The 13918-nt window shown below is 40.6% G+C and overlaps 1 protein-coding gene across 8 annotated transcripts in view; it reads right to left on the minus strand.

The window, feature by feature from the left end:
• Positions 1-2143: 2143 nt before the first annotated feature.
• The window catches only part of LOC135556451 (nuclear factor 1 C-type-like), a 136799-nt gene continuing 125024 nt past the window's right edge, over positions 2144-13918 (minus strand). For all 8 annotated transcript variants that reach the window (XM_064989664.1, XM_064989668.1, XM_064989667.1 and 5 more), the window contains one exon: positions 2144-13644. In XM_064989664.1, coding sequence (XP_064845736.1) covers positions 13624-13644 — 21 coding nt within the window. In that variant the 3' untranslated portion in view covers positions 2144-13623. The remainder of the gene's footprint in view (positions 13645-13918) is intronic.

A 13918-nucleotide genomic window follows, 5' to 3' on the forward strand; every position in this document is an offset into this window, starting at 1 on the left:
AGCACAGTGTGTAATTAAAACGTTCCTTTGTACGATTTTATAGTTTTCATGAATCAGGCTTTAATTATTTCTCTCCTCATCTATATGCAGTTGGGCCTTTGAAAAAACAACTGACTTGGTCTCTGAGGCATTTGTTTTCTTTGGATCTGTGGATGGTGCCATTTCAGTATGAAAGAGCTACAGCTCGTGGCTCAGTCGCTATGGGAGTCGCCCCATTAGTCATTCATTCAATGGCTTAGTTTCAAAACACTACTCACACTTGGCACCACTTCTTTTCTGTCTCTGTGAGAGCTGTTCTCCTCTGGTTCTCTTTTATTTTATTGTCTCCAGCTCTTGATAGCTAGAGCAGAGGAAGGATTGCTCGAGCCATTACTCACTATGTTTCCATAGGGAAGTTGTACGTATATTTCTTAAGGGCCCTGTCCTAAATTGCACTCTACATTCAAAAAGTATCTTTCAAGTAATCGGACTCAGTGTATGTTAAAATGAGTTAGTGCTGTACAAACATTCCCTTATGTTTATTTGATTGTGGTGTGTATGCAACGTATGCGATATCCCTGTTAATTAAAGCATTTCTGCACTCACTCACCCTTAGACAAAAGTGTTGCTGGTCTTTTTTTTTATTGTGAATCATTAAAATGAAATAAAACTTTACTTCCTTTCCAAAGCTGAGACTGTATTTTTCCAAGATCGGTTCCAACAAACCTATATTGAGGGTAATGGCTTGAGGAATGATTAGAGTCAGATATGTCAAATCCTGCAGCCAAGCCTAACAGAAGACATACCCTTAACCGCAACTGCTCAGCTTTTCTTTTTTTATTCTCCTGGAATTAAAGTGCTTTGCTCTGCTGGACTCCTGACGTAAGTGCTATAAGTTGACAGTGATTTACATGCTATTGTTAGTACCTTTTTTTAAGGACAGGGGTGATGGCATGGATAGAGATGGGGCAATGCTTTGTTCTCTTCAGTTTATGTAGATAAAACACAACAACACAACGAGACTGCAGGACTGCTAATGTGTCTATTATACAGCAATGGTCTGGGGTTTCACCTAGCCACCCTCACTAAACGGTGTGCCTGCTAACAACTTTACATTGAGCCATTTCAAAGCAGCCAGTGTACAATTTTATGGCCAAGGTAATACCATCAAACTGCCAAACAGCCACAACTTTGAGATAGATCAAACATTTAGTGGTGGTGATAAATGGTCACACATTTCTCATGCAATTGGTCATAATAACCAGGGGGAATTGCAAGGTAAATCAAGGTAACTGACTAATAGAAGTAATTGATTATAAGTAGAAGTTAGATTTGAACAATTTCGGACAAATTAACAGAGGTGGTTGACTGAGAAAAACACTGAAAGGTCAGCTAATAAACTTTTCCGTCAAATGCAAAAGTATATTGTCCCTTGGACTGGTTGTGTCTACATACTGTGTATGCTTACGCGTATGTGCATTTGGCAGTAACCATTTTATGCATCATTACATTTTCAAATCTGACATTTTTTACCATCCAAGAAATGGCAATATTTTCTCTCTATGTCCCATGTTCAGGTGTTCCAGGAGGCATGGATGAGGCAGACCAGGGGGGTGGAGGGTTATGAGGAGCCAGAGGTGCTATAATTAGCTCCTCTTTAGGTCTTGGTTGTGTCTGCTCTGTCAGCCAACCGGCCCTGGCCTTATCTGGGCTTCCAAACCTCAAGGCCACAGACACATCACTGACTCCCTGGAGTTTACTGGCTTCTATCAGAACTCTTATCACAGTATCTCCCAGTTCCCCACAGCCAGATGCCCCCCACAGCTCCTCTTCCACTCCCGACCTTCAGCCAGGGAAAGACTGCTTCCAAAGTGCATCACTTCCAAGGCAAATGCTTTTGTTGGTCTGGGGACAAGTTTTACAGCAGAATAGATATTGATTTCAATTGAGAAATCTAAATGAATGAGATTTCACATTCAATAGACATCTCTGAGTTGAGAAGGAAAACACTGACTGCTGCTTCAAATGAGTAACTTACTAGTCATTCCTCATTGTCAAAATGAGTTTTTCAAAGAAAAACAGAATTACAAGGCATATACAGTACTGTAAATGTAATTTATATTGAATGAACAATGGAAATATAAAAATAACAAGGACACGTCACTGAGTTGTAGCATAGCTTGTTTATTATTTTGTATACTTTTTTTGCATAGGGAAACACACTCACTTCCAGTAATGTATTTATGAGCATTTGCTAACAGCGATGGCTGAATACAATGTTATAATGAAATATTGGTAAAGCTGTACATTTCCCCCACACCAGTTCAAAAACACATGGCAAATGTAGTTTTCCTATATGAGAGTCATTTCAAATCATTAACAGACAAGTTATTACCGACCTTTGCTGATTCTTTTGTACTAAAGTTTTCAAAAAGGAAAATAAAATCACAAGCAGTTCAAAGTGACCCGTGTGTGCTATGAATCTGTTCTCTGCTCTATTCCACCAGATGTGTCAGAACTAAATGTCCACATGCTCTTTCCTGGTGTGAAGTGTGTATGTCTGTGCAGCAAGCAAGTGATTAATGAATAACTACTATGGTAATATTTGTAAAGAATAATGAGAAGGAAAAAAAATCTTAAAATTTAACACTGCATTACAATGCTCTCTGAGAAACATCTTGATCTCTTCCCTCCTCCAGCCAACCAACTTCATCACACTGAGAAAAACAGCATGCTTAAAGAATGAATCAACATACAGTACAGGTCCAGAAAAATATGAAAATAAACCAATTGTCAAGAAAAGGTAGGGGCACCAAGTGGACTTATGCAGCATTCACATGCTAGTCGGAACTAGGAAGCTCTGAAATTTCAGATTTGCTAACTGGTTGTAATTATACACGTGCCGCATTCAACTAAGTTAGCAAGTTAGACATTTCAGAGCTTTTCCAGTTCTGACTAGCACATGATTGCGGCATTAAGCAGTTGAAGATCAAGTGAGATATTTGATTTGTGTAGAAAGAGCCCTCATTAAAATGTCGCCGTGTTCTTTCCTCTATTGTGGGTGGGGCTTCTTGGTGTTGACATGTCAGTAAGTCTGTGATATGGATCATCAATAACATGAACAGATCTCCATAACTGCACTTGGTTTTTATGGCTTTTCACCTCCATAGCAAAAGGCCATTGCCATTGGCCAGTGGGTGCCCTTCACCTTGTAACAGAGTACAGTAGGACCTCATTGGGACAGTTTGTGTGGAAAGCTATGAGCAGAAGCCAATGTGAGAGTGGGGCTCAGGCACTAAACACAGTCCCACACAAAGTCAGAATGACCTCCAGCAGCTTAGAGTACAAACACTATGTACATCAGAACTTGAGAAGGGCAATGGCAGAAAATAAATGAAAAAGAATTAGCAGTAAAATGACAGGCACTGCTTGTTGAAATCATTTTTGGTATTCAGTATTCACATGTAAGTGTTGCTTTACCTGCTGGTTTGTTGAAAGTAAAATATAGAGACCAAACATAACATTTAGCTTTATACACTGTGTGAACAGAAGCACATTTCACCACAAAAAAACTATATTGTGACACCTCTCTGAGAGTTGTGGCCTCTATTCTGTGCTTGATGTCTCTTCATACAGTAACAAGAGGATTATGGAGAGTGTTTACCACTCACCTTCTCGTTTGAGATTTTACCTCAGTTTGCATAAAAAAACACCACTAACTGATCATTGAGGGGAATAGGAAAAACAAAACACAATAAAAGTAAAACCACTACTTTTATCTAACTGATCATGGCTTGGCTCACCATCTACTGATCCCCTAAAACTCTCACAAACATACAAGTCTGGTCATTCTACACTTTGGACTGACGTGCTGCTAACAATTTCATCTCTCTGAAGAAATAATCTTGAAACTCGAACGGGACCATTTTAATCCAGTGCCAATTCTAATTTTAGGTAAATAAATCATCTTAAGAGTCTGTCTGGATAGTGATTGTTGCTAAGAGTAACTACGAACGTATGAATCGATATTAATAGGTATCAGATTCCCAGGTGTTTACCCTGACAGGGTATACCAGCCCTTCATTGCATAGGGGAATTCAGAGTTCCGGCACAGAACACAATAAACTACATCATTCTAATCTTTATACTGTACCAATTGCATAACGATAAATTACATCAGTTAAAAAAACGTGAAGGAAATTCAAAGGCCAATATAGTAAATTAACTTTTTCCATATTCTAATCTTCAAGGTTATGGTGCACCATGTGTAAAGACTTCTATTGTCATTCTGGACCCATACCTGTTGCAGCTGCAGCATGAGCTACGACACACACCTCCTGTCGCCTCACATCAATCAATAGCAAGTCTCTGGGTGGAGCAGAGCAGTGCATCCTTGAGTAAAACTAGAGTAACATTCACAACAACGCCTCACTGCCAGAAGAAAGGCACTCGGAGCAGTGTGGGGCTTCACACCTGCACCACCAGAGGACTGTGCTTCATCTGCACACCGTTCCTGACCAGAAACACACACAAACACACTGACCACACCTTGTATGGACTACGGCAAAACTATTACGACTGTCAGCCCTGACGTTGATTGTCTAGGACTGAACCAATAACTTTTCAAGGCTGAATCCCACAAACCAAAAATGTACCACCTGGGTGGACTTTGAAGTGATGCACTCAGCGAGTTCTGTAACTATAAACGGCGACAGGGGCGACACACGGGGAATAATATCCGTAGCTTGTTACAAGCAGCTGTTTTCTCACTTTCTCGCTCCGTCTCTCTCACACAATCAGCATTCCTATACATCAAAGGTTGAGCTTCAGAAAGATTTCCAGAGAAGTACATCTTTAAAAGTTTCCTTAAACAAAATAGTCAATACCAGTTTATCTAGTGCAATCGTCCAAATAGAAGGAAAGTATGTGAGTTCTCTGAAGCACGACAACAGTTCAAAAACAGAAATGCAGAACTGTTAGATGTATTGTGGGGGGAAAAAGCAAAAAGAAATGGCAATGGAATTTGCATATCCCCTTGAGGCTTACTGAATTTTTGTCTCTGTTTAAAATGACAACAAGTGATGCTGAAATTACTGTCCAGGTTTCAGGATTGATAAAATCAAATACAGGTACCTTCTTTAAAAAGGCATGCAGCAATTGGTGGTGAGCTCACACCAACCATAGCAGATCCTTAAGAAGTAATTATTATATTTTGTGGCTTGGCCACAACTTAAGACAACTAAATTTAAACACACAACATAAACATGTACTTTCTTATACAATACAGAAAAAACGTTTTTTTTTATATACATTTAGTCTTTTTCATTCTCATTGATATACTGTAAGCATTTATACATAGGATAATGAGTCCAAAATGTAACAATCCTACAATAATCACAATAATTACTACAAAAACATTAGTGAGGGTTTTGAAATAAAATAAGATCATATTTTAAATGTGTCAGTATTTGAATGCATATCTTTCAGAGTAAGTTCAACCATCACCTGTGGTCACTTTAAAAAGTGTTGGGGGGTAGCACCCTGCTCTAGCACCCTGCTCTGTCGGTGTCATAACAATATACTGTATAGCTGTGTTTAGTTACAAAAAGCAAATGAAATAAGAAGACTGTGTGCTGAACACCTATTGTAGAACCACTGTGCTGGCTAGACGATGGTGGCGTCAGACCCCTGTCCCTATGTGTCCCAGTCAGACCCCTGGCCCTATGTGTCCCAGTCAGACCCTGTCCCTATGTGTCCCAGTCAGACCCCTGTCCCTATGTGTCCCAGTCAGACCCTGTCCCTATGTGTCCCAGTCAGACCCCTGTCCCTATGTGTCCCAGTCAGACCCCTGTCCCTATGTGTCCCAGTCAGACCCCTGTCCCTATGTGTCCCAGTCAGACCCCTGTCCCTATGTGTCCCAGTCAGACCCCTGTCCCTATGTGTCCCAGTCAGACCCCTGGCCCTATGTGTCCCAGTCAGACCCCTGTCCCTATGTGTCCCAGTCAGACCCTGTCCCTATGTGTCCCAGTCAGACCCCTGTCCCTATGTGTCCCAGTCAGACCCCTGTCCCTATGTGTCCCAGTCAGACCCCTGTCCCTATGTGTCCCAGTCAGACCCCTGTCCCTATGTGTCCCAGTCAGACCCCTGTCCCTATGTGTCCCAGTCAGACCCCTGTCCCTATGTGTCCCAGTCAGACCCCTGTCCCTATGTGTCCCAGTCAGACCCCTGGCCCTATGTGTCCCAGTCAGACCCCTGTCCCTATGTGTCCCAGTCAGACCCCTGTCCCTATGTGTCCCAGTCAGACCCCTGTCCCTATGTGTCCCAGTCAGACCCCTGTCCCTATGTGTCCCAGTCAGACCCCTGTCCCTATGTGTCCCAGTCAGACCCCTGTCCCTATGTGTCCCAGTCAGACCCCTGTCCCTATGTGTCCCAGTCAGACCCCTGTCCCTATGTGTCCCAGTCAGACCCCTGTCCCTATGTGTCCCAGTCAGACCCCTGTCCCTATGTGTCCCAGTCAGACCCCTGGCCCTATGTGTCCCAGTCAGACCCCTGTCCCTATGTGTCCCAGTCAGACCCCTGTCCCTATGTGTCCCAGTCAGACCCCTGTCCCTATGTGTCCCAGTCAGACCCTGTCCCTATGTGTCCCAGTCAGACCCAGGCTGGAGGGTAAACTGAACTGGAGAGGTGAGTGTGGAGCAGTGCAAATCTTCACAGGAAATGTCATGAGGCTCCAGCGTCTGCTGCTACTGTACAGTTAGAACCAGAGGGGAACTTTACAGAGGATAATTGATCTATTTCCACTAATTGTATTGAAAACGTAGAAATGTAGTATTTTGAAATGCCTAATAAGTCGACATACAGTAAGCTTCAGAATTCTTCAGAGCTATCAAACATTAGCACTTTGGAGCCCTCAGATACTACAGCAGTAATTGGACTTTGTGCTGAAAACTAGAAGGAGAATATTGTGACTTGATTATGGGCCTTGGGCTCCATATAGATCATTGACTGTACGGTGTTGTGTATGGTTAACACATCAGTTGGTCTTTTCCTTTTTGGATGAATGAAAGACCCCAGGGACACACACTAGTCACACACAAGCCATAATGTGGGCATTCTTTGATCAGGAGCAGACTCTTGCCTCAACACATGACCTGTTTAACAAATATCAAATTGCTTGCTGAATGATCGCAGCATTTTGTTGAGCTTGAGGATCGTATGGATTTGATGGAATGCCTTTGCTACAGCACTCCACTTCAACCTGGGACTGTGGACCGGGACACATAAACCGTCATTACCAAGATCTTAAGACGGGCATGTAAACAATACCTCTTGTTCTGACATTTTTCTTTAATTCTCAATTGCTTGCAGCAAAATGTTAAAAGCTACCAGCATTGCAATATCCATTACAGAAACAATACTGTACACTGCATAACAAACTTTTACATGGCCTTTTCTGACCCTGCTGAAAAAATACACAATATCCTCTCTTGTTCAATATACTCCCATTACACTACGTAGTAAGAAATGATAAATTATCATCTACCCTCTAATTAAAAAAACACAAAAAACTAATGAAGCATCTTGGCATCTTTCAGTAAAACATATATATTTTTAAATCAGCAAGTCAGCTATGAAGAGATTTTGTGTTGTTTTCATTCTCTATACTGTGATTCTGACTCGGTCAGTTGATACTTCTGAAGTACAGGGCTACTATTCAAAACAACATAAAGTGGATTTGTAGATTCCACACAATGGACCTAAATGTGGAGGACCTCAAAATGAAACTACGCACTTACTCACCATCTAAATAATAATCTACACGTGGTACATATAGCTTAACATTCGATTGTAGCCAGTGTTATGAAACTTTATTTTACTGATTTTGATAATTTAATTTCAAACCAATCCAGGTAGTGTGCATATTCGCAGTGAAATAATTTGACCCCCTAACCCCATGGAAATGCAGTGAGATGCAAAAACATTCATCTAAGTCACAGATTACTGATCAAGGTATACAATTGGGGAGGGGAATTTTTCATGTTATTATTGCATCTCACAGCACTAGTTTGTCACACATTTCTACTCCCTTCAGACAATTCTATCTAGTAGTGCATTAATAACCCTTTTTTTGCTCTCCTTTGATTTTCAGTCTTCCTAAATTAGCATTTTTGAACACACCAAATAGTCTCTCTCTCTTTGCTATCAGGTGATTTATGGATGTGCAATCTGAGAACCGACAAAGTACTATGGTAGGTGAGGCTACATAGCCAAACACACACACACACACAAACATTTACACGCACGCACGCGCGCACACACACACACACACAAACACACACACACGCTTTCTCTCATACATAAAACACAAACACAAAAAGAGAGATGTGAAGCACTGTGCACTGCTCAACATTGACACATTACGTAATAACACAGTTAGCATTCCATGTAAAGAATTTGTCTCTGAAACTTCAGCTTTAACCTTAAACAATTCCAAATTAGTAATTTCCCTTGGCTTAATATATGTATAGAGATTAATTATTTTGTGATGTTCCCGTTTGAACAGATATTAAAGTGCTTGGATTTGCCTTTCTGCGTATAGGGGATTCATAGGATGTACTGTAAGAAAATAGGGGGAACAAATGTACCCCATATTCAGCTCTGGTCATCTGGTGCCAAAGATAATGTCTGCAGGGGCAGAAGTAGCCATGGTGCTGGAGGAACTGTGAGCCCAGCTCAGTGCTTTACATCTCTATTCCATGCTAGGAGCCTGATCACTGGTCACCTACAACACAACCTTCACAGCTCTCTACCCTCTCTAGCCCTGACCTCCAGTTGCAGAGTCAATCAACCAAATCAAATAAGGCAAAAATCAACATATTGAATTGGAGCTGGGATGAGCAACTCCAGTCCTCTGACTCCAATAATCAACTAATCATGATCTTCAGATTAAAATACTTTTTGTTTAATCAGCTGTGTTTGCTCGCATGGAGAAAAGTTGCCCCTCCTTGAATTGGAGTAATTGCACATTTTCACTCATTCTTGCCACACATTCTTTATCATTGAAGAGCTTTAAAAAGGGGGCAAAATACATCTTCAGCAAATGCTGAGCAGAGGAAACAAGAATTGCATATTTCACATACTGTATTACACCAAGCTGGAAGACATAATGAGAGGGGAAAGCCACAATAGTTAATAAAACAAAGAAATGAACATGATTCAAATGCAGCAAGGGTTCCATGTGATGGAAAGACAAATACTAGTCTATAATACTAGTCTATAATACTAGTCTATAATACTAGTCTATAATACCCACAAAAGGGAAAAGGGTGAAAAGACAATCCAATCTGTCACTACTTTAATCTACTATTGTATTAATCTAAACTGGATAATGACAAGCAATCAAACATGCAGCAATGTTTTTTGTCTTTTTTGCAGCGTTACCGGTTATACTAAAAAGAGAAATGAATTTACATTATTTTTATCATGTATTATTGTTCTTAACTAAAGGCAAGGCACATAATGTGTTATATAAAATATCGTGCAAAATAGAAGTTAACAATAGGGAATAAAAAATCCAAACAAATAGGTAAAAAGGTAAGAACCCATCAGTATTATTTACTCTCTGTTCCATAGATTAGAGGGAGGAGGAGCTTGGGGGGAGGGGCTTGTGGGGGAGGGGCTTGTGGGGGAGGGGAAGCTTCAGAAGGGGAGTAAGAGTTTCTGCCATGCACCCATGTCAGCATCATGGTGGTCAATAGAGCTAGAATCTGATGATTTTCTTTTGAAAGCACCATGCATGAATATATATCAGTGTCATTTCATATCAGCACCTTTTAAACAAGTCATTGTAGGTATTCTGTATATAGATAACAGATGTGAATTGGAACACCATTGCAAAGCCGTATTTAAAGGTTAGCTTTTTGAAACCAGTATTTATGACATTATTCCCTAGAAGTGTTTCTGCTTTAAATGAGCCATATCTGAACTATACAAACAGTTGGTTTTCTGGGCTATACTCTCTCTCTCTCTCTCTCTCTCTCTATATATATATATATATAGTGCTTTGATATGTTGGTTTCATGATGTCATTGCTGATAGCAGGGTTTTATGTTGTGTCTTTTCTTGGCTTGTCCCCAGCTAACCATCAATGTGCTCAGAAAGGTGCATTTGGCTGGAGACGGGTTAGGGCTGTGAGCTCTCCATGCCTTCTCCCCCTCTGTGCATCACACCTCTCTCTCCCACCACTTCTGTTGCCTGCCTAGAAGTCATTGAGGCTTGCAGTACTTCATACAAGCAAAAACTAAAATACAAAGAAAGGAGAAAAGAACTTGTGCTACGTCTTAGGCACTTTTCATGGCTGTATATATGGTTTGGGTTTGATTGAGGAGTCTCAAGCCCTGATGTTGTTTTCTATTTATAAAGATGAATTCTGCATTCATCCAAACATATGCTGCAACAATGTCTGTTGTCACAAACTTTGCATTGCATCAGCAAATGAGACCCAGGGACAAAACCTCTAAAGATAGGTCTTACTAAATAGACTGGTAATGGACACTGCTGGCCAGTCAGTTGCTCCTTCTCAATGAGCCAGAATTCTGCCATGTGCACACATGGAAACATGCAGAGCCATTGGCATAGAAACCATTAGGTCTTGGGCCAATGGTGGCACTATCAACGGTTAACTTCACAGCCACGCTTCTAATGATCTCATCGACTCATCTAAAGTCTGTGATCTGCTGTACAAAAGACAATCATGAATTCATTTTGTTTTTCGATGATATAAAAACAGCATGAGTAAAAGAATAAAGATGTGACGTAGATACACAGAATGTAGAGAGAGATCCAAAATGTCGTGATGCCATAAACCTGTCAGGATTCCCTGTACCTCAACATATACAAGGAAACTTCCACTAGAGCATAGAATATCTGAAACACAGTAGGGTTGGATTGTTCTAATCGATAGCTCAAGACAGAAAACACTCATAGCTCATGTACCCTGCTACCTAAAGAACACAACATAGTAGTTTCTACAACATAATCCTAAAACTACCTTTGACTTGCAACATTTTAATATGAATAGGCCAAAAGATAGCTGCTAAAAAAGAAAAAATGCATTAATTATAGTAGTGCAATGCCTGTAATGTCCAACGCAATTTAAACGGAATACACAAAAAAATAAAGAAAACATCTCCCCTCCACACCCAATACTTTCTCAATAGTGACAAAACTATTTTTGTTCTCCTTTGTCACTGTGCAGAATAAACCCCAGTTATCTACATGAATCCAAACTTTATGCAGTATTATCTCAAGAGTGGGGCAAGGATAGGGAGAGGTTGTTTCATTATGTTTGAATTGTATACACACACAAACAAATGTCAACACAAATACACAACAGTTGACAGGCACAAAAGGGTGTCTCAGTTATTGTGAAGACTTACAAACACCTGTTACAGTACCTGTCCTTTCGCGATGCTCTGTACTGCTCCAAAACCTGATCCTTCTGATCCATGCCTCATAAAAGATACTTACAGTGCATTGCAAAAGTATTCATCCCCCTTGGCGTTTTTCCTATTTTGTTGCATTTACAACCTGTAATTTAGATGGATTTTTATTTGGATTTCATGTAATGGACATACACAAAATAGTCCAAATTGGTGAAGTGAAAAAAAAAAAAAACAGAAAAGAGGTGCGTGCATGTGTATTCACCCCCTTTGCTATGAAACAAGGGGCACCACCAAGCAAGCAGCACTATGAAGACCAAGGAGCTCTCCAAACAGGTCAGGGACAAAGTTGTGGAGAAGTACAGATCAGGGTTGGGTTATAAAAACATATCCCAAACTTTCAACATCCCACGGAGCACCATTAAATCCATTATTTAAAACATGGAAAGAATATGGCACCTCAACAAACCTGTCAAGAGAGGGCCGCACCCCAAAATTCACAGACCAGGCAAGGAGGTCATTAATCAGAGAGGCAACAAAGAGACCAAAGATGACCCTGAAGGAGCTGCAAAGTTCCACAGCGGAGATTAGAGTATCTGTCCATAGGACCACTTTAAGCCATACAATCCACAGAGCTGGGCTTTACGGAAGAGTGGCCAGAAAAAAAACATTGCTTAAAGTAAAAAAAAATAAGCAAACACGTTTGGTGTTCGCCAAAAGGCATGTGGGAGACTACCCAAACATATGGAAGAAGGTACTCTGGACAGATGAGACTAAAATGTAGCTTTTTGGCCATCAAGAAAAACACTATGTCTGGCACAAACCCAACACCTCTCATCACCCAGAGAACACCATCCCCACAGCGAAGCATGGTGGTGGCAGCATCATGCTGTGGGGATGTTTTTCATCAGCAGGGACTGGGAAACTGGTCAGAATTGAAGGAATGATGGATGACGCTAAATACAGGGATATTCTTGAGGGAAACCTGTTTCAGTCTTCCAGAAATTTGAGACTGGGACGGAGGTTCACCTTCCAGCAGCACAATGACCCTAATCATACTGCTAAAGCAACACTTGATGGGTTTAAGGGGAAACATTTAAATGTCTTGGAATGGCCTAGTCAAATCCCAGACCTCAATCCAGTTGAAAATCTGTGGTATGACTTAAAGATTGCTGTATACCAGTGGAACCCATCCAACTTGAAGGAGCTGGAGCAGTTTTGCCTTGAAGAATGGGCAAAACTCCCAGTGGCTTGATGTGCCAAACTTATAGAGACATACCCCAAGAGGCTTGCAGCTGTAATTACTGCAAACGGTGGCTCTACAAAGTATTGACTTTGGGGGGGGTGAATAGTTATGCACGCTCAAGTTTTCTGTTTTTTTGCCTTATTTCTTGTGTGTTTCACAATAAAAAATATTTAGCATCTTCAAAGTGGTAGCCATGTTGTGTAAATCAAATGATACAAACCTCCCCAAAATCCATTTTAATTCCAGGTTGGAAGGCAAGAAAATAGGAAAAATGCCAAGGGGGGTGAATACTTTCGCAAGCCACTGTAGCTCAGTGTTTATAAAAAAAAGACCAAAAAAATGGACTGTGTTAAAGGAAATCTTGAACCCCCCCCCCCTTTAAATGAAGTAACTACATGATTGTCTATCAAATTTGATGAAAAGTAGACTTTTGTTTCTGCAGGTAAAGGGAGGTAACTGACCATGTGCAACCAGCCTCCCCTCCCCTCCCCTCCCTACTTTCAAAAAGAATTACCGTCCCAGAAGAAGTGTGGAAAAGTCTGATCACAGGAACTGAATTCTTCTCTTTCTTGTTGATTAAGAAAATAAAGGATACTTATTTTGCATATATGAAGAAGCAGCACCTGTAGCGGGGGGGGGGGGGGGTACTGGGGTCATGTCTCTGCCCCACAGTTCATTTTGGCTGCCCAAACATCCTCTTCTCTTTCTCTCCTTGGCCTCTCTCTCTCCCCCTCTGTCTTTATTTTCCAAAAAGGTGTTGTGAAGCACATTTTATGTTGATATACATATATAAATATATATGCACACATATATTTATATATATATACATACTGTATATATACTGCATATATATACATTTTCCCTCTTGCATCTCTTTTTTTCTTTTTCTTAATTCCACAAAAAGTGTTGCATCTCAAATCCACGTGTCCTTGCCCTTTCCACTTATCCTTGTGTTGTTTAGTTCCCCAGGTACCAGGACTGAAAAAAAGAGCAAACATTTTCAGATTACATATGCATGGCGGATATTTTTCATTGACATTCAAAGAAGACAATAAGAAAACATTGTTTCTCTAGATTTTCACATCTGAGTACACTGCAGATTATTACAGTCAATGTACAGGTAACTGCCCAAATAATAGAAAAACTTGATTAAATGAGGGATATTAAGTATATTGAAAGCAGGTGTTTGCACACAGGTGTGGTTCCTGAGTTATTTAAGAAATTAACATCCCATCATGCTTAGGGCCATAAA

The sequence above is a fragment of the Oncorhynchus masou genome, chromosome 15 (genome assembly GCF_036934945.1).
Source record: "Oncorhynchus masou masou isolate Uvic2021 chromosome 15, UVic_Omas_1.1, whole genome shotgun sequence".
Taxonomy (NCBI): domain Eukaryota; kingdom Metazoa; phylum Chordata; class Actinopteri; order Salmoniformes; family Salmonidae; genus Oncorhynchus; species Oncorhynchus masou.